This window comes from Helianthus annuus, chromosome 14, assembly GCF_002127325.2.
Source record: "Helianthus annuus cultivar XRQ/B chromosome 14, HanXRQr2.0-SUNRISE, whole genome shotgun sequence".
In the NCBI taxonomy this organism is placed as follows: Eukaryota; Viridiplantae; Streptophyta; class Magnoliopsida; order Asterales; family Asteraceae; genus Helianthus; species Helianthus annuus.
The window spans coordinates 8,458,243-8,479,362 of NC_035446.2; the positions used below are offsets into that span (position 1 = coordinate 8,458,243).

General features: G+C 37.8%; 1 protein-coding gene across 1 annotated transcript; it reads right to left on the bottom strand.

The window, feature by feature from the left end:
* Positions 1–9,056: 9,056 nt before the first annotated feature.
* On the bottom strand, positions 9,057–19,841 carry LOC110908052 (cinnamoyl-CoA reductase 2). The gene is made up of 6 exons (XM_022152954.2): positions 19,691–19,841; positions 19,312–19,508; positions 10,593–10,778; positions 10,343–10,505; positions 9,764–9,965; positions 9,057–9,376 (listed from the first exon to the last, which is right to left on the bottom strand). Exons 1-6 carry the CDS (start codon positions 19,794–19,796, stop codon positions 9,211–9,213), a joined length of 1,020 nt encoding a protein of 339 aa, XP_022008646.1. The 5' UTR covers positions 19,797–19,841; the 3' UTR covers positions 9,057–9,210.
* Between the last annotated feature and the right edge of the window lie 1,279 nt (positions 19,842–21,120).

The window sequence follows — 21,120 nt, forward strand, 5'->3', positions numbered from 1 at the left end:
TATAAAATGTAAAAAGAGTTTTGTTGTATAAAAGAGGAAATGATAGTATATGAGTGGACTGTCACAACATGCTAAAGAATTGGAATGTACAAATGTGATAAACAATCTTACTGGGGATATGTCAGTAGGTTTTTGCACATTTAGTAGATTGTGATGAGATATAAACCTAAAAATTCAAACTTGCTTATTTTGTGGGTAACAACTTCTTGGATATATGGGTAACCCCCGAAATCTTGTTTGAAAGGTCCCTCTTTCTGAGATACTAGGTCTTTATACTCAGTGATATCTGGGGTATTATCCCGGGACTTCTGCTGAATGGAAATTCTGACTGAGTCCCCGCATAATACTTTCCGCAAATGCTTGAAAAAGCGCAGCCCTCAGCAAATTGATGAAACAATAAAATTAATAGTCATTGCTGTTGTAACAAAAGATCCTCTAAAGGGGACACACCAAAAGTCGAAGCCGTCATTTCTCTGCGTATACGGAAGTATCGACCTGAGCTCTTACGGCCCTCGCACCTAACCCCTTACAGATATCATTTGTGGTATACTCACCTGTAAGACTGAATATTGGGATCTGGATACGGGAGTATATTCAAGTAGTGGGACACGCAAATAAGTTCAAGTTCTTAACACATTAATATCGTATCTCGGGTCAGTTGAACTTTGTGTGAAAATTTAAGTGGACAAATATACTGACAATCTAGGTGAATTGTTTAGAACTTAAAATGAAATCAAGCTTAACGGTGTTGGTGATTTGTCTCAAAAACTGATATGATCCTCTTACACAAACTCGCAAAAATATTGTCTGTAAATATTACTTTACTGCATTTCTTTACATTTCAAAATCCAAAAAGATTTTAGTGTGTTTTAGCATAAATTTTTGAAAATTCAGAAAGATTTTTGACAACTGGTATTGAAAAGCTGATTTTCAAAATTCCGAGTGCTAAACATGATGAGCAGAATTTGAGGGGGAGTTTTGTTCTTAATTGATTGTGTTTTAATCAAATCTTCAAGTAGTTCATCAGAAATTTTGTTTGATCTGAGGGAGAGTCGGTATTTGTTGGTGCACGTCTCTATATTTGAAATGTTTAAATGTGTGAATTTACTTTGAGGTAGAGATTATGCAGGTTAAGTATGAGCTTGATTTAAAGACCCTGAGCTGGAAGAGAGTCGGGTGACGATCTTGGAATCAAAGCTGTGTAAACGTTAGCCAGGTTGATCGATCCTGAAAAGCTTATGTGTTAAAGAGCCAGGTTTCCGACACCTGAGGACTCTATGGATAGAGCTTGAGTCAGGATTTGATTCTATGGACAAAGTGTGAAAGCCAGGCAACGATCCTAAAGCAGATGATGCTGAAGAACTAAAGGAATGCCAGCACATTGGTAAGGGGAGTCTGTTGATGCTGTTAGTGAAAGAGTGAAGCCCAGAGGCTGATCAAGACTGAAGATGCGAAGATATGTGTCACACCCCCAAAATCCACCATGCGGAGTACCACCGCTTGGAGGCGTGACGTGACCAGGATCGAGCCACCAATCATACTGAACAACGTATTTAAGTAAATAAAGCCAACCACAATACGATTGGTGACCAAAAGCTAGTTAACCAAGTTTTAAATTAAACAGCGGAAGCATAAACGTGAAGTCCAAAACATAAGTCCATAGTTTATAAGTTAAATTCAAAACGCAAGTTTAATAAGTTCATAAGGGTTTAAATATTAAGCATGGAACATAACGGTCCGTACACCACGACGACTCCTTCCTCGTGCAAGCTCCAAGCATTTAGCGACCTGTAAGGCATGTAACAACGAGTCAACAACAAAGTTGAGTGAGTTCACGGTTGGTTGATTAGTTTTAAGTTGTTTCTGAAAACGTGGTTTGTCTTTCGTTGGCGTAATTGCCGTGGGGGTTACCCCGTAGTTGAAAGAAAATTTAACCAGTTCATTCTTTATTACCCATACCCTGTCCATGATTTAGTGGGGGCTTCCCCATGTGAACTACTAGACCGTATGATATCGACTACTACGCAAGTAAGTTGTGCCCTACATCAGTGTCTATCATCACTGATGGTTTGCCATAGTTCATTAGTACACGCCCGTCCGACTGGCACGGTGTGAGGTTTGTTAAACCTAATAGCGCTATTAACTAATGACCCGCTCGCCATTGGCCTCGGCGATTAAGTCGATATAAAAATGAGGGACTTATGATAGAGTTTTGTCTAGTAAGTTTTAAGGTTGTTGTCCTACCTAAGAAGGACGAACGTACGTAGTTCTACCCAAGGAGAATACGCAGGAATAATATTGGCATCCTACCCAAGGAGGATGGTCGTACATATCCTACCCAAGGAGGATATGTAGATTCAGTTTTAAATTCTTTAACCCATTCCCAAACCACCGGGAATCCCATGCCTTAGAAAGTGTGTGAACTCACCTCGGGTTGCTCGGTTAGATTCTCACATATAGCTAATAGTCAAAGTCGGTCAATCACGTCCTAGTAGGATTACCACTTAGTTTATTAGTGACTTCAAATAGGCACAAAATTCCTACACGCATCTAACACATAACATGCATCACTTTAACAACTTATGCCCATATAAACTCCCCACCTATTCCCGTTCACAAATAAACATACGACATTGCACATAACACTCTTATTCACACATAACATGTTAGATCATTCACAGATAACATATTTGACAGTTAGACACGCAAATCACTACTTATGTCGTTTCAACTTAATTATCCGAAACTGGGCTGTTTTCGAGCATTTTAATAAAATAGTTATCTTATTTCAAAAATTCCCAACTTTTTACAGAAGATGCTAAACAGCCCAAATATTATTGTGTAAAAATATCGGGATCTAATTCATCACCAATATTTTAATAAAAATCATTTTCCGGACTGTAATCAGATTCATTATTTTCTGACTGTAGTCCATGGAATAATTCGTTAAAAATTCATTGTAAGTCGGATTGACGAAATTCCAGTGGGACAATTACTACGACATCAGTGTCCATCTACTGTACAGATTTCATGGGCTGATTCGACACAGAACTCAAGTTACGACAAAAAACAGAACATATATTTTTAGCAGAAAAATGCAGCTCTAGCTGCTGTTACGGAATGACACTTTAAAAATAGTAAACGAAGTCCAAAAATTACGATTCCAGTGCGATTAGAACCGTATTTCATAGTACATAAATCTAGACTTCAGAAAATACATTTTTTGTTAAGTTATGGTTCTGTTACAGCCAGTTAAAGGTGGCTGGAACTGCAGATCAGCAAGCTGTTTTCAGTCTTTTAACATTATGAAGTGTGTTCGATTGATTCCGTTAACATGTTTAGCGATCACATATTACAACAGATTATCACTTATATATGTCAGATTTATCATGCATTAACATATTTCATCATCATTTTTAACACTACTTTACCATATGTTAGATGATGTTCAAGACTTGTTTAAGTTCTTTAGAGTTTTTATGTGTTTGATCTTTAAGCATCATTAACCACTTAAATAACAAGTAAAATACAAGGATCTAAGTGCTTACCACTAGCACAAGGCTAGGGGAGTTCGATGTAGAAAAGGGTGGATAAAAGAAAACGAGAGCGGTCCTTCAACTTCCGAACGCACCGAGCTTCGTTGTTCACCTTCTTGCACCTTTGTATGGATGGAAAATGGCTAGAAAGTGACTTGATGGTGGGTGTATGGTGGATGGTTGTGGCTGCCGAAATGAAGAAGAGAGGAGGAGAGAATTGTTGTTGGTTGTTGTGTGTTTTGAAGTGAGAAGGTGGAGGTCTAGAGGTTATTTATAAAGACCAAGTCCACCACTTAACCAACATGTAATGTGTCTAATATCTTGCCTACATATCAAATAAAATATGAAAAGAAATCAAGGGGTGTGTACCCCCTTGTCTAGAACCGGTTGGGGGGGGGGGGTGCTTCTAGTTGGGTTGTAAAGGTTAGTTACCAATCTAATTAGGAACCAAGTGTGTAGTTAGTGTAATTAAGTGTGTTATATAATATAAGGGGTGTTAGGTTATTCGGGGACCCTAATTGGCTCAGAAAAGTATAAACAATGTTATTGGCAATATTTTTATGTTCCGGGTAAAGTCCGGTTGTTCGGTTTGATACTGTTCCGTTAAAGTGCTTAATTAATCCGTAAAGTGTCATACATATATATTTTTGTAACGTTTTTTATTTTCAATACTCAGGAAAGCATAACGGACTATTTAATGATTTTTCTGCATACTACTAGTATGTTAACAAGCACATGTAAGCATAACACAGATATCAGAAAGCAGTTAAGTAATTCCACTTTAATTATCAATAATAAATTGTACGGAATACATGGAATTTTGAGGGTTGTCACAATATGTCACAGTCAGACTCGACACTGAAGACTCGTCAACATCTGAGGGGGAGTATGTTGGTGCATACATCTGTCGACTTCATCTTGTATCGAGTCTTAGACTATATTGTATAGATCAGGGCACGTTATTCGAGAAAATAGGAAGGTTTAGAGTGTTAGAAGCTGATTTCGCTCCTAGCTACACATGTAGGTGATTCCGCCCGGAATCACTATATTCTAATTCCGCTGCAACAGTTATTGTATCATTTCGGGCGGAATCAGACCACTATATATATAGGTCATTATGAGCAAAATCAGAAAACGAAGTCTTGTATTCCATACCGAAGTGCTGCCGGTGTGAAGACTGATTGTGTTTGTGTTCAAATCAATATAATCAGTAGTTAAAGTGAAGAATTAGCTGTTTCTACCTTTGTTTCTTGTTTTCCGCACCTGAAACAAAGTAAAACTCCTCTGAACGACTCGTTCGGGTCAAAACCCGATCCTACACAAGAACAACCAAATCATTAAAAAGTTTCTCAATTGATTTTGATAGAGTATCAGTACATAAAATCCAAAATAAGCTCCAAAACTCTCTCAAAATGCACTCTTTCAGATGGAATCCTAACCTTCTTGATATGTTCAAAATACAACATATAAATTACATCAAATGAGACTTAAAATCAACCCTTTTTTAGTACTAATGTTGGAAAAAGCTTGTGTTTTTGTTCCTTTTGAGTAAACAGGGTTAAAAGAGCTTAAAAGAACAAAAGTAGCAAAAAGACAGCAAAAACCAACATAAAATGCTATAAAGAAGGATTGACCAACATGACGAACCCCCATCCACATCCAAACCCAAGAAATAACAAAGGCAGAAGCTTTAGCATGGGGCCATGCTCATTTAGCACTGGTCGTGCACGGTGGGAATTCACTGCAGCAGAAAGAGACAACAAAAGTCAAATTTCAAGCTCAACACGGGGCTGTGCTAAAGCAACACGGGGTGTGGTCAACTCTTGGATTTCTAGTATCTAAAGAAGTACAGCAAGTACATTGGCCACGGGGTCGTATCGTTGATACACGGGCCGTGTTAGTACAAGTCTGACACTGCAGTTAATGTAGAAGAGAAAGAGACTGATGGACACGAGGTCGTGCCAGGCGGGCACGGGTCATGGTGGATGCTCTATTTTTAGCTATAAATAGGGATACTTGGTTTCACTTCAACTCATCCCTTGGCAAACCACTCTCTCTCACTTGCCACCACTCCACCACCACTACAACGCCATCATCCACCACCATCATCCATTTTTCCATCTTTAGAGTGTGTGTGTAGTCTCGGGATCCAAGATTGATCGTAAGAATCTTTGTCAAACAAAGGCCATGCTTGGCTAAATTCTTACATCACTTAGTGAAGACACATCTGTTATGTATTTCTTTTATGATTTCCAATCTTTGGCTACTTTTTAATTGTATCAATGACTTTAATAATTAGTTTTTTATATTGAAGGCGAATTTATTCACCCATTCTTCATATGTTCGTTTACTCAACATATTCATGTATTTACGGTCTATATAAAGCATGTTAATTGTCTGTAAGGGGGTTAGAATGGTGGCCTGGGTAATTCTTTGTCTCGTTCAGTGTATAGATCCTGCGAGAACCTGGTGCAAGTTTAGTACTACTCCATGGATTGGCCGGGAATGACTGGCCCGACTAAGAGTAAGAAAACTCTTGCACCCCTCATTCATAAACTACTATTAAAACTTTAAAACCAACCCTACGAGGATTGTATCCCTGCTGACTCAGACCAACGGGTTGAGGGTGATCGCCGCCTCATAAGGTGGGTCCACCACATTTTGCATTAATAACTTACTTAATTATCTTTCAATATTTCGACCTAGTGGGATTGTATCCTTACTGACTCAAACCACTAGGTTAAGGGTAACATCGCCTCCAAAACAGGGGCCTACTATTATAACTAAGATAATCTCTTAAAATGCCCAAAGTGCAGAAATCATCAAAAGGGTACATGAAAGATATGTCGGATCCAAGTGATTCTTTCTTGTCTATCATTTTTATTTTATTTTTATTTTCTGTTTTTATCTTTTTTTATTAGTTTAAAAATATTTTCTAAAAGTTTGGTTCGATTAGACGTTGACGATAAGCCGGTACTAAAATGTCTTGTGTCCTTGGACGACCTTGGTATCTTGCCATCACTATACTACGTCCGCGATCGGTGCACTTGCCTAGCATGTGTGTAAAGTGATAGTAGAATATCTTGTTTTATAAATTCAAAACTTTAAATCAGCGAGTAAAAAAGCTAAAAATATAACTAAAAATACACTCACACCGACACACGTCACTTCTGTATTTATAGGCGATACAACAGGGGAACACACAAAACTAAAACACATTACACGAAACTGCACCAAACATATAACCACAAGATGAAGCACATGCTTCGTGTCAAACGAAATAAAAAGACTCCATCCGAATCACAAGTGTTTCATGCCATCATTTGTTTCACATGAAATATATGATATGAAACACATATATTTCGTGTGCACTTATATAATTCATACAAAAAGCCATGCTTTGTGTGTACATATTGAAATCTATAAAGCATGACATCATCATCCTGATGCCATGATGATGTCATCATGACATCGTGATGACGTCATTCTCGTGTCGTAACGTATCGTCGTCACTTGCATCTCGTATGCCGAGTCGAACCGAAGGAGGAACGTCGTCGACTCCGGTCATGACATGAACGGTCTCGAATGTCACTAGCAGCATTCACACTAAATGCATCAACATAAGTTCACGTTTGCGAAGATGCAGGGTCTTATTCTAGGCAAAGACGTTAGCCGAAGAAATTCATGTGGGTTATCGGGTAAATTAATGCATGTTGGCAGAGGAAGGAAGAATAACAAAAGTAGTGGCAGTTAGAACAGAAAAAGGATTTAGTCTAGGGCTCAAAATTATGTAACCTGTTGGAAGTATAAAAGAAGTTGGACATTTCAGGAATCAATGTCCAAATGAAAGGAAAGGAAAGGAAAGAAGTTAAAGCTACAACAGACCACTTAGATAATGAAGCTTTGATTTGTAGTGTGGGGAGTGGTGTGGATTCATTGGTTATGGATTCGGGTGCTTCATTTCACGCTACTCACAGTAGCGAAGCACTACGGAGTCTTAACGTTGGGGATTTTGGTAAGGCACAACTAGCAAATGATGAAGTCTTATATGTCACATGCATGGGTGATATTGACCTAGTTACTTTAGTTGGATCTACTTAGACATTGAGAGAAGTGAGAGTTATTCAAGGCTTGAAGCAAATGCTTATTTTAGTCAGGCAGCTGGATGACAGGATCACGAGATTAAGTTCGGTAATGGACAGTGGAAGGTAATTGAGGGAAATCTAATGGTTGCACATGGCAAGTAGAGGGGTTTATTGTACATGGTCAGTGTACTGCCTGAGGGAGAGGTTATCCCAGTTATAAGAAGATCAAAAGTCCGGTTCACATATTCTAGTGGGAAGAAGAAGGTTTGTTTTGTAGGAGATAAACCTAAAGTCACATGTCAGATTCAGGTTGAACGTGTTAGGAAAGGTTCTGAGAGACCAGCAGGGGTTTTCGAGGCAGTGGCAGTACGGGTTGTGCTTTAGTCAAAACTCCTAGACGACGGTTGGTTAAAAGAACTCGTATTCCAGCGGTGAAAGTCCATCAGTGAATTGAATTACCTGCTTATCATGGAGAGTGTCAGCTCTCCGGTTTTCTCAGGGTCCGACAGTTCATTTAAGTGAGAGCCGGAAGGGACAGGGAACGAGTCACGGGTAATGACTTATGAGTTGAAGCTCAGTGCGAGCATCAACGAGCCTTCATGTGAATTGATGAGAAGGCTGGTGGCAACTAGAGGTGGAGCTTAGGGTTTCCTTTGACAGATTACAGAAGTACAGTGGAGCGCAGTTGATCGTATCTTTGAAGCCTCCAAGTAGGAGATTATTGGTTTGTAGACTTCTCGACACTAGTAGGTGTGGCACAATAGTAAGGGTAGTCGGCCCAAGTCGTGGCCCATGGGCTTATTCTTTAATTATGGGCTTTAACCGTAATTGTGTAGTCTATATATAAAAATAATATCATGTATTTGTAATGTTGAACACCTGAATAAATCCCTAAATCCCTGTGTTCATTTATTACTTTTGCGAGTCATGTTATTCGTGTGTGTGCTCGGTCCTAACAAACATCATATAATCTTTTAACATAGCTACGTTTAATTCCTACTAATTACAACATTACAAGTTGTGACCCTAAACATATTTATACTAAAAACACATAGACCCTTTACGTTTGGCTTAAATCCATTAATACCATCTAGTTGAGCTTTATTAAAACTCAATCAATAATATAAGAACGTGGTTGAAACAATATCATGGACACCCTTGGAACGCCCTATCACACTTGGTTTTTGATATTTCCTGTTTCAATCATCATCAATGAATGCTTGTGTAAGCAGAGAAACTTATTGGTACTATTTTAGGCATTAGTAATCTTTTATTGAAGGCTCCAAAAGAGAATACATATAGTTCTTATCATATTCATCTCAAACACAGAAAACCTTTCATTTGTTGTCTCTTTCAGTTAAGATTCTGGTTGAAATATGTAGATTTTATCATATTCATCTCAGACGTTTACATGGACACATCCTAGGCATGTTCATTCAAGTATAATAATGAAGTATTTCAAAGAAAAAGCCACAACAATCAAATTGTCACATAATTCCGAAGAATCGAAACTAAAAAAAAACATATACAAACACTCAACTTCATGTGAGGGACTGATCGTCTTCGTTCTTTTATCAAACAAAATGATATTAGAATGTTATGGTAGATGGAAATGGCTTCCCTTTCTCCAATAAACCAGTTTCTTCATAATTCTTGATGTTGTCAACTATTGTCTCTTCCAATGGCCTGTAATTCCATCCAAGTTTCAACAACTTCTCTGAGTTGAGTGGAGGATAAGCACTCTGCCCTGTAAAGCTGCATGGCATGTTAAAAGGATTTAGAGTTTAAGGCTCGCAACATAAATCTATAAGTTATTAGCTGAAATATAGGTGGCAAAATGGCGAGGGCGAGAAAATAAGGTAACGGGTCCAGACTGGTAACTTGTGTGCGATTCGGGTACAACCAAAAAAATTATCTCCATTATTTTAGAAACAGTGTGTTTAAATATTTTGTTATGCCTATAATTAAATGTTTTAACGGTTTTATGTATTACAAAATATTTGTGACGACTTTTGACCTCGGTTTATTTGACCTTGGTTTACAGTTTAGCAAAATTTTTAATTTTACCCATGGAGATAAAAGATAACCGGAATCAGCCACTCTTAACTAAACAGGTCGAAATTACTACCTAGTTGAACTTACATTTTGGGATAATTGTAGCCTGGGGACAAGCTCTCCATTTTTGCAACAAATTCCTTTGTCGTAAGTGAGTATGCAGAACAAATATATCTTCCATTGGATTCAGGATTTTCATACAAAAGTAAAATCGCATCGCACAAGTCACGAACATCTACATAAGGACGTTTAATGTCCTCCATCGAGTCCCCTCCCGATCTACCTTCTTCTGAAAAACAAAATGAAAATGATAGGCATACATTAAAATTTAAAAAAGAAAAAAATACATATTGCTAAAATTTGTGTATATGTTGAAGTCAGCTTAGTCCACTTAAACAAAATAAATTTTTTGAGAATGTACAAAATTCAATATTTGGTAATCAGTAATTGTATATCAGTAACTGAAATTGACTTAAGAATTGAAATATTAGGACACGGGTATATAGGAATGAGCTCTACATAATCCTACAGGTTTGGTATTAGGGTATACATGCCCGTTACCTGCGACCACAATGGCTTAGTAATGTATATAGGACACGGTTTTATAATCGAGAATGTGACGGGTTATCAAGACCCGACACATTGTCATCACTAATTATTACTGACCTTTCATGTAGCTCAAAAGTAGTAAGCTAGTAGCATTAATGATGGACTGCAACATTGGGCCGATGACTATGGATGGACAAATTGTTACCACTTTCACATCATGTCGTTTTGCAAAATTTAAAGCTTCCATTTCTGCTATTGTCTTGGATACAGCATACCAATTCTAAAATCCACATTACAAGAATGTTTTCATATATTCTATAATGATGATAAAGAGAAATGTATTTTGATGTATACGGTTTTGAGATACCTGGGTTGAATTGGCGTATTCTATATCTGTCCAGAAGCTTTCATCCAGTTCCATGTCTGAGGGCAGCTCTGGATTCACCATAACTGCAGCACCGGAAGAGACAACCACAACCTTTTCGACTTTGGCCTTCAAAGACGCGTTTAATACGTTTTGTGTTCCTAACATAGCAGGATCCAGCAGTTCCACCTGTTCAGTTTAAGCTCATAAGCAAATTATATATACTGTATTATGTGTCTAGAGGTAGCTGTTTCGACCCATTTATTAACAAAGGAAATGATTGGGTTTCTACTTTTATCTTTCACAGGCGGGTTAATGAATGTAATTTTTATAGTAACTAGTATAAAGACCCGCGCGCATTGCGTCGCGGGGCTTTTTGAGTTGTACACATAATATTAATGCTAAAGAATCATAGCAAAAAGCAAACACATATTTATAAGTTTCAGTTCGTGCAAACTGTAATCAAGTGCAGGTCAATGAAATGGGCTAGATCAAAAAATATTAATGTTACAAATGTTAGTTAATCTTGACGGTTCAAAGCGGGTTTTAATTCGGGTTTTCAGGTATCGAAAATGGAGCTACGGGATAGGAAACGGATCAATAGAAAAGTTGGTATTTAGTCACATGTTTTATGTGTTTGAATGAGTCTAGGTAGTGGAGTCCAAAGTTTTAGGATTAGTTAGTTTGTAGTGGGTCAAAACATGGGTGTATTTCCTTCATTTACGTTGCATGAGTTTGTATATATATGAAACTTTCAGAATGAATAAAGTGTGGATATTGAAGCAGTAAACAAAAGTCTTGTTACGTACAAATAATAGAAGGGCCATTTATGTCATTGTTAGAAATAAAAGGACTTAATATGTCATAGTGGTTGTTAAGGGTTAGTTAGAATTAGTTACAGTATTGTTAGTTAAATAGACAGTTGTAACAGTTAGTTGATCATCTTGGTAATGAATTGAAGTTTCCCTCTTTTACGATTTTCTCTCAATTCCTTATCGTAACAGTGGTATCAGAGCTACCGATCCTCATCGGAGCTCCGTTCACATTAGTCCGGCTGTAAGCGATCATTCAAGATTCGAATTTGATCATCGATTCGGTCAAATTCCTTCTTTTCTTCGTGCATTTCTTTTCTAATTCATTGAAATTGATTGTTCCAATTTCAATTCTGTAACAAAATTCAGTCGGATTGATTGATTCCGTTGACCTGATTCGGTAAATTTTCCCCAAATTGTTGTGCAATGGCAACCAGACAACAAGAAATGGAACGAATTGAAAAATTAGGGCAAGAAAACAAGAGTATGATCGAAGCTCAACAGATGGTGTTGGATCAAAACTCAGAAGCAATCCAATTGCTCCAACTAAGCATGACAAAATTGGTTTCACAAATGTCAGAAATCAATGAGAAATTAAGCGATGGAAGGTATGGTCAGCATCACGCTGATCAGCGGTTGGTTCGTACGGGGAGATTAGACTTCCCAAAGTTTAATTAATGGGACGGAAGTTGAAGGATGGATCATCAAATGTAATCATTTCTTTGCTGTGGATAGAACACCAGATGATTCAAAAGTGTATTACGCGGTAATCAATTTAGAAGGACCCGCATTGGAATGGCATCAAGGGTATGTGAATAGCCAAGACAGAGACATCACAGACATTCCTTGGGAAGAATATTCAAGATCCGCAATCAGCAGATTCTCAGAAAGATTATGTGAGGATGCAATGGAAGAATTGAAGAATCTCAATCAAACAGGTCAATTAAACGATTACACTAAAGAGTTTGATACATTGTTAAATAGGGTTAAACTGTCTGATGATTATGCTGCTAGTCTGTATGTTGGGGGTTTAAAACCTGAGATTAGGTGTTTGGTTAAGATTTTTAAGCCTAAAACTATGAGGGATGCTATAGCTATGGCTAAGCAACAAACTGCAGTATACTCCACTTTGTTTGGGGATAAAGAAGTTAGAAAGAATGTTAGTTCTTATGCTACATCTACTTCTAGTGCTAAGTTGAACAACACATCAGCCCCTAAGAATGTAGTTAACCCCACTGCATCAATGGCCTTATTACCTACACCTGCACCCAATAAGATGTTAAAAAATGTTAAGAAAGTCCCTGCTAAGATAGCTGAGGAAAAAAGGGCAAAGGGGGAATGTTTTTGGTGCAATGAAAAGTATTCACCAACCCACAATTGTAAATTCAAACATCTTTACAATATTGAACTTTTGGGGGAAGAGGATGGTGATGATAGTGAGTTTAAAGGAATGGAACAGGATGTTGCAGAAGTGCAAACTGAAGGAGAAGCTCAGCTATCTGTCTATGCTATGACAGGGGTGACTTCTTTTTCGACCATGAGAGTAGTGGGTACTATAGGTACAAGACAAATACATATACTCATTGACTCCGGTTCAACCCATAATTTTGTTAATTCCAAATTAGCAGCCAGATTGAACTGTCACACTAAAGAAGTTCCCTTAATGAAAGTAGTGGTAGCAAATGGTAAAGAATTGAATTGTCATCAGCTGTGTCAAGACTTTCAGTGGTTAATGCAGGGTGTTTGGTTTAAAACTGATGTGTTATTGTTGCCTTTAGACAATTATGATATGGTTCTAGGGATACAATGGTTACAGTCTTTGAATGACATCATGTGGAACTTTAAGAAACTCACAATGCAATTTAAGGTGGATTCTAAGGTGATTGAACTGAAGGGGATAGATAAGAGTGGCATATCTCTCTGTACTATAGAGAAACTGTCACAATTATTGGGACAAGATGGTTCGATGGCTAGTATGCAACTGTTTAGTATTCAAGAAGGGGTTCATGGCACTTTTCAACATCAAGCCAAGGTGATGGTTGAAAATAGTAATTCTGATATCAGCAACTTGTTGGAAAAGTTTCAGGATGTCTTTGACATTCCTACTAGTTTACCACCAAGTAGGCCATGTGATCATAAGATTCACCTCAAAGATGAATCTATCACTATCAACCAAAGGGCTTATAGATATCCGGTTGGCCAAAAGGATATTATTGAAAAGATGGTCAAAGAAATGCTTGACATGGGCATCATTAGACCAAGTATCAGCTCATTTGCATCTCCTGTTGTTTTAGTCAAAAAGAAAGATGGAAGCTGGAGGTTGTGTGTTGATTACAGAAAGCTGAATGATCAAACAATTAAGAACAGATTTCCCATCCCCTTAATTGAAGAATTGTTAGAAGAATTGGGAGGAGCAGCTGTGTTTTCAAAACTGGACTTGAGATCTGGTTATCATCAAGTTAGGATGAGTAGTGCAGACATTCATAAAACTGCATTCCGAACTCATCAGGGACTGTTTGAATTCCTGGTCCTTCCCTTTGGGCTGACTAATGCCCCAGCCACGTTTCAAAGTTTGATGAATTCTGTGTTTCAAAGTCTGCTCAGAAAATCTGTGTTAATATTTTTTGATGATGTGCTAGTTTATAGCAAAAGCATGGAGCAGCATGTTGAAGATTTAAAGGCAGTATTGCAGCTATTCAGGGATAATCAATTATTTGCAAAGAAGTCAAAGTGTAGTTTTGCAGGCTCTCAAGTTGAATACTTGGGTCATATAATATCAAAAGAGGGAGTTTCTACTGATCCAACCAAAATTGAAGCAGTAAAACAATGGCCAGTCCCTACTACAGTCAAACAATTGAAAGGTTTTCTGGGCTTAACAGGTTATTATAGAAGATTTGTTTCTTCATATGGTACCATTGCCAAACCATTGACCAATCTTCTTCAAAAAGATGCTTTTCATTGGTCACAAGAGGCTCAACTTGCTTTTGAAGCATTAAAGACAGCAATGACCCAAGCTCCTGTTTTGATGCTACCTGACTGGTCTAAGGAGTTTGTGGTGGAAACTGATGCAAGTTCTAAGGGCCTAGGAGCTGTATTAATGCAAGACAAGCACCCAATTGCCTTTGTCAGCAAAGCTTTATCACCAAGACAATGTGTTTTGTCTGTTTATGAAAAAGAGCTACTGGCCATTTTGCTAGCAGTTAAGCATTGGCACCAGTATCTCATTTTGAAACACTTTACTATCAGAACCGATCAAAAGAGTCTGAAATATTTGTTGGAACAGAAAGTTACTACTCCTCTTCAACATACATGGCTTAGTAAATTGATGGGATATGATTATGATATTGTATACAAGAAAGGAGCAGAAAATTCAGTAGCTGATGCTTTATCTAGAGTCCACAGTTCAACTTTAATGGCTCTGGCAGTTTCTTCTTTTGAACCAGTCTTGCTGCAACAAATCAAAGATCATTGGGCAAAAGATGAGCAAGCTCAAATCTTTATTCAGAAACTTACAGCAGGTGAAGAGGTCAAACACATGGCCTGGGATGGTAACTTTCTAACGAGGAAGTCTAAATTGTGGATTGGGAAGGATGCAGCATTAAGGAATGCTATACTGCTGTCTTGCCATTCATCCACTGTTGGTGGCCATTCTGGTATTACACCTACCCTTCAAAGATTTAAAAGCTTATTTTTTTGGAAAGGGGCATCTAAAGACATCAAGTCTTTGGTCAAAAAGTGTGATGTATGTCTTAGAGCTAAATATGAAACAATGGCTTCACCTGGATTGTTAAATCCTCTACCTATTCCGCAATCTATTTTCACTGACATTTCCATGGACTTTATTAGTGGTCTTCCTAAGTCTGGCAGTAAAGACACTATCCTAGTGGTTGTTGATAGGTTGACAAAATATGGGCACTTTATGGCTATTAAACACCCTTTTTCAGCAGCTCAAATTGCCCAAATTATGTTGGATTCAGTCTTCAAGTTACATGGGTGTCCCTTGAACATAGTATCTGATAGAGACCCAATTTTTATGAGTCTCTTTTGGAAGGAATTCTTGCAGTTACAAGGAATTGATCAGGCATTATCCACTGCATACCACCCTCAATCAGATGGCCAGACTGAGGTTTTGAATAGGTGCCTGGAAACTTATCTTCGCTGCATGACAATGGCCAATCCAAACAGTTGGAGCCAATGGTTATCATTAGCTGAGTGGTGGTACAATTCCACTTGGCATTCGGCCATTGGAATGTCCCCATTCAAGGCCCTTTATGGTGTTGAACCACCCACTCATTTGCCTTATGTCAAGGGGTCAACTCCTATTGATTCCTTAGATATTTGGTTAACTCAAAGGGACTCTATGTTAACCACATTGAAACAGTCGTTGGCTAGAGCTCGAAACAGAATGAAACAGTTTGCAGACAGGCACAGATCAGAAAGAGATTTTAATGTGGGTGATTGGGTTTATCTCAAACTTCAACCTTATGTACAAACTTCATTAAGGCTGCATAAATATTCCAAAATTTCTCCTAAATACTATGGGCCTTTTCAAATAATTCGGAGGGTGGGAATGGCTGCTTATACTTTGCAACTACCAGATGGCTCTCAAATACACCCAACTTTTCATGTGTCCCTATTGAAGAAAGCATTTGGCCCTCCTGAACAGCAAATTTTGATTCCTAATGCCACTGTTCAAAATCTTCAGCCTTTGGTCATTTTGGATAGGAAAATGGCTAGAAGTGGGAATCGAGCAATAGTCAAATTTTTAGTTCAATGGAAGGATTTACCGGTTCATGATGCCACCTGGGTCGAGTCTGAAGAATTCATAGCAAGATTTCCAGCATTCAACATTGATTCTTGAGGTCAAGAATCTTTTAATGGGGGAAGCTTTGTTACGTACAAATAATAGAAGGGCCATTTATGTCATTGTTAGAAATAAAAGGACTTAATATGTCATAGTGGTTGTTAAGGGTTAGTTAGAATTAGTTACAGTATTGTTAGTTAAATAGACAGTTGTAACAGTTAGTTGATCATCTTGGTAATGAATTGAAGTTTCCCTCTTTTACGATTCTCTCTCAATTCCTTATCGTAACAAGTCTCTTCGTGAGTTTATCTTTGAGTGTCTTGTGAGTGTTATAAGCTTTGAAATCCCAACAATTGGTATCAGAGCCTAGGGCTCATACCGTGAGTTTGAGAGTCGTCTTTCCAAGAAGGGAGCAGTCCCTCTAAACTACGGGGGTCAGAAGATAGAGAGATCGAGAGCAGCGTGTTTTGTGGCAGTGATTACCGTCGACAGAAAGAAGGAGAGGAGAGGTTCTTAGTGAACCGAGTATGGTTCTGAGTGAGCCGCGTGGAGACAATGAAGAAGACGATATTAGTGATCGAAGAAGGGTTCTTTGTGAGCCGTATGAAGAAGAGTTCTGCGTGAACCAATCGGTTCTTAGTGAGCCGGTAGAAGACGAGAAAAACAAAGAAGATGATCTGTGTGATCAAGATTGTTCTATGTGAACCGAGATTAGCGAGATCTGTGTGATCGGAGAGGAAACGAAATCGAGCCAGAAAGGGTTCTGGGTGAACTGGCAGGAGTGGTGATCTGTGTGACCAGGAAGAAATCTTTGTGAGTAGTGCAACGGTTCTGAGTGAATCGACTGAGAGGTGTTCTACGTGAACAATTTCTGTGTGAAAAAAGGGAGAAGAATTTGAGTGATTCATGGTGGTGATTCTTTGTGAGTCTAATCAAGAACGAAATCTGTGTGATTTTATGGTTCAGCCGAAAAATGTGTGGAGACATGTGGCGAACAGAAAGACATGTGTGGTTCAGTGATTGGAGTCGAGAAAGACATGTGTGGTTCAGTGATTGGAGTCGAGAAAGACATGTGTGGTTCAGCGATTCAAGTAGGGAAAAATGTGTGTGGTGCGACTATGTGGAAGAAACCCGATTATAACCTACTGTGTGTGGGTGTTGTATGTTTTTTTCGAAAAAAAAGCAAGAAAAAGAGGCGCTGACATAGAAGATATGGAATGTGAGGATGTTTGGTTTTTTTGTGGCTGAAAAGTCAAAGGAACTTTTTGGCTGTGAAGAACTATACAAGAAAAAAAAAACAAGGGAAACATTGTTTGTGCTATTTTGTCTCTTTGTTTTTGGCAGGTGTGAGTAAACACATAATATGTCGGAATCGAAAACCGGGAGAAGGTAATGCAATATTGAGTAGCATGGTTACCAAGAGGCAAGCAAGAAGCAATATTATGTGTGAATCTAAATGCAAGACAGAAAGTGCGGTTCATAGCAAGAAGCAAGATGAAAGATTCCGGATAGCATGTGACGGAAACAAGAGCAAGAGTCGAATCAGATCTTTGTGAACCGATCTAGCAAGAGGGCGGGAAAGAAAGGAGAAACGGGTCAAGATTAAGGGGGTGAATGTTAGTTAATCTTGACGGTTCAAAGCGGGTTTTAATTCGGGTTTTCAGGTATAGAAAATGGAGCTACGGGATAGGAAACGGATCAATAGAAAAGTTGGTATTTAGTCACATGTTTTATGTGTTTGAATGAGTCTAGGTAGTGGAGCCCAAATTTTTAGGATTAGTTATTTTATAGTGGGTCAAAACATGGGTGTATTTCCTTCATTTACGTTGCATGAGTTTGTATATATATGAAACTTTCAGAATGAAGAAAGTGTGGACTTTGAAGCAGTAAACAAAAGTCTCTTCGTGAGTTTATCTTTGAGTGTCTTGTGAGTGTTATAAACTTGAAATCCCAACAACAAAATCATAACAAAAACCAAGCATAAATTTATAAATTGTAGGGTTCTTGCAAATAGGGATAAGCTCGATACCGACCGGCTACCGAAAATCCCCAAAAGTGGGTACCGGTACCGAATATACCCGGTACGGTACGGTTCGGTACCGGTATTTGAGGGTAAAAACCGGTAAATACCGGTACCGTACCGTATCGGTACCGAAAATCTTAAAAGTCGGTACCGAATCGGTATCGAAAGTGTACCCCGTTCGGTAAATTCGAAACCGGTACCGGTTCGGTACGTAGTGGAAAATCATCTTACAAAGCACAATGCACACAATACAACTCCTATTGCACAACATTGTTGCAAAATTACTCTTGCAAAGCACAATACACACAATACAACTTCTATTACACAACATTATTATTGCAAAATAATATTACATAAATAGTTTAGAAGCACCAAAGTCAACGGATTGAATATTGTCTTCCAAAGTGAACCTTTTACATATAAAACCAATAGTGTCTAAATTATTTTATTCGACGTTGTAGTTTTTTTATATTAAATGATAATATTATATGGTACTCATATTTTAAGTATCAAGTATATAAGAAACGCTTGACATTTTGGGACAAAAGGTTTTTCTGGTTAACGTTTACTTAGGTGGTGGGGGTGCTCCACTTTCCATCACTCACAATACCCAATCATATTTCGTCACATAATCGAACTTGGTTACATCACTAATGATCAATTTTAGTGGGGGTACTCATCACTAGTCATATCTCAGTGTATGCAACCCAACCCAAGAACTCAGCTTTGGACACCATACTTTCAACACGCGTTATGGCTACAACGCGTTTTATTGTTCATGCGTGGTGAAGTTGGGTGCGGCAGTGTTCCACGGGTTCCACGCGTGGTCAACGTATCACCACGTAGCGCCCAGACTGGCCTAATAGTCTAATACAAGCGGGCAAGAAAAAGGGTTAGCATAAATTTTGATCTGTCTATAGTTACGGCATGGTAAATATATGAACAGAAACATCGAGCATGCCGCACGTTGTGCAACTTTCAGACGCAAATCCCTTCCCGGATTTTACTTTGAATGTTTTGCAACTTTAAACGTTGATTTTAACTTAACCAACGTAGATAACATTTGTTCATGCACTTATTTACCTGGGGATTAGGTGTATGTGAACCAGGAACAGTAGAGGCAACATGAAGAGGAACGGGAGAGGCAACATGAAGAACCCCGGAGCAACCCGCAAAGGCGGCACAAAGGCTTTCAAAGTCCAACAAATCTGCCTTGAAAAGATGCAACCTCTCTTCAGCATTCTCCAACTTCTTCAAATGACCATTCTTTGTCTCATCACCTTCACATCAATCGGATTAAACTGAGTCAAAGACAATATCACGACTAACAGATTGTTAACTGACATTTAACAAGAGTATTTAAAGAAGAACCAGATCAAATTTCTAGAAGTCAACGTTTAACCAAATCAAAGATATGAAAAAAAAAATCAAGGAAAGAAGATAGAACAGAAGATAAGATTACATGGGTCTCTAACAGTTCCATGGACCATATATCCTTTTGAAAGAAAAAGACTCACAACCCATGAACCAATATAACCTCCTGCTCCTGTTACACACACCCTCTTCATCTCTCCTGTGTCGTATTTTTCAATCTTTTAACCAAATATACTCAATAAACCTGGATCTTATTTATATATATATATATAGGATTAGGTTTAAGATTGAAAACATCTTTATACTATCAACTATTGTGAAAGTCAACGAGAAAAAAACAAATTAGCTAGTAAGGCAAGTGTCCAAAATAACTTAATTTATTTAGTATTCTTTTTGAGTTAAATAAGGTTTCCCATCTGTGTGGTTAGGCTAATTTTCAATTTTAGTCCCCATGCCTTATTTTTGTTAACGAGGGAATGTAGTTTCTTTTTGTCTTCATTTTAGTCCTTCTGACTTAGGGATGAGATTGGTACACTATATATATCTGTACCCATACCAGTACCGAAAATACCAGTATCAAATTTAAACAAAATTGGATACCAAATATTGTACGGAATATATTGTACGATACGGGTATTTCGGTACGATACCCGCTTTGGTACCATTTTATTTTTATTTTAGTTTTTGACCACTCGTACGGGTACCATATGTGGAAAATCGACATGAATACCAATATATTAAAAGTACCAAATAGGTAAAATCAATACGTCACCACTAGAAAACTACATTTTTTCCTACAAAAGTTTCCTACAAATTTCCCACAACTCAATTTTTTTTTTTACAATTTTCCTACAATTTTTTGACAAAAAAGAAAAACAAAAAAAAATCCAAAACGTTTCCACAAAGTTATTTTATTTGTTACTTATCAATTTTAGAAAAATAGATAATTTTAAAAATAAAATAATAAGTTTGTCGGCAATTTGTAGCAAATTGACAGAAGTTACTACACATTTCCTACAAAACAGTTGTTTATAGAAAAAAAAAAAACATAGTTTGAAAATATAAAATATTAAGCTTGTCGAAAATTTGTAGCAAATGAACATCAGTTGCTACTGATTTCCTACAAAAAGGTTATTTTAATTTATCAATTTAGAAACAACATATAATTTTAAATTATAAAATGTCAAATTTGTCGGAAATTTGTGGCAATTTTCCCTACGATTTTGTACTATACTATATATCATATCTTATACCATACTATACCATATATTATATTATATTATATTATACGATACTATACTATGTTGTACCATACGATACAATCTTATACAGTACCATACCATACGATACAATCGTACAGTACACGTAGGGTTGTTCATGAGCCGAGCCGAGCCGAGCCAGGCCAAGCTCGGGCTCGACTCGATTATAAACCGAGCTCGCTCGGCTCGGCTCGGATTTAAAACCGAGCTGAAAATCTAAGCTCGGGCTCGGCTTGGTTTTAAACCGAGCTAGCTCGGC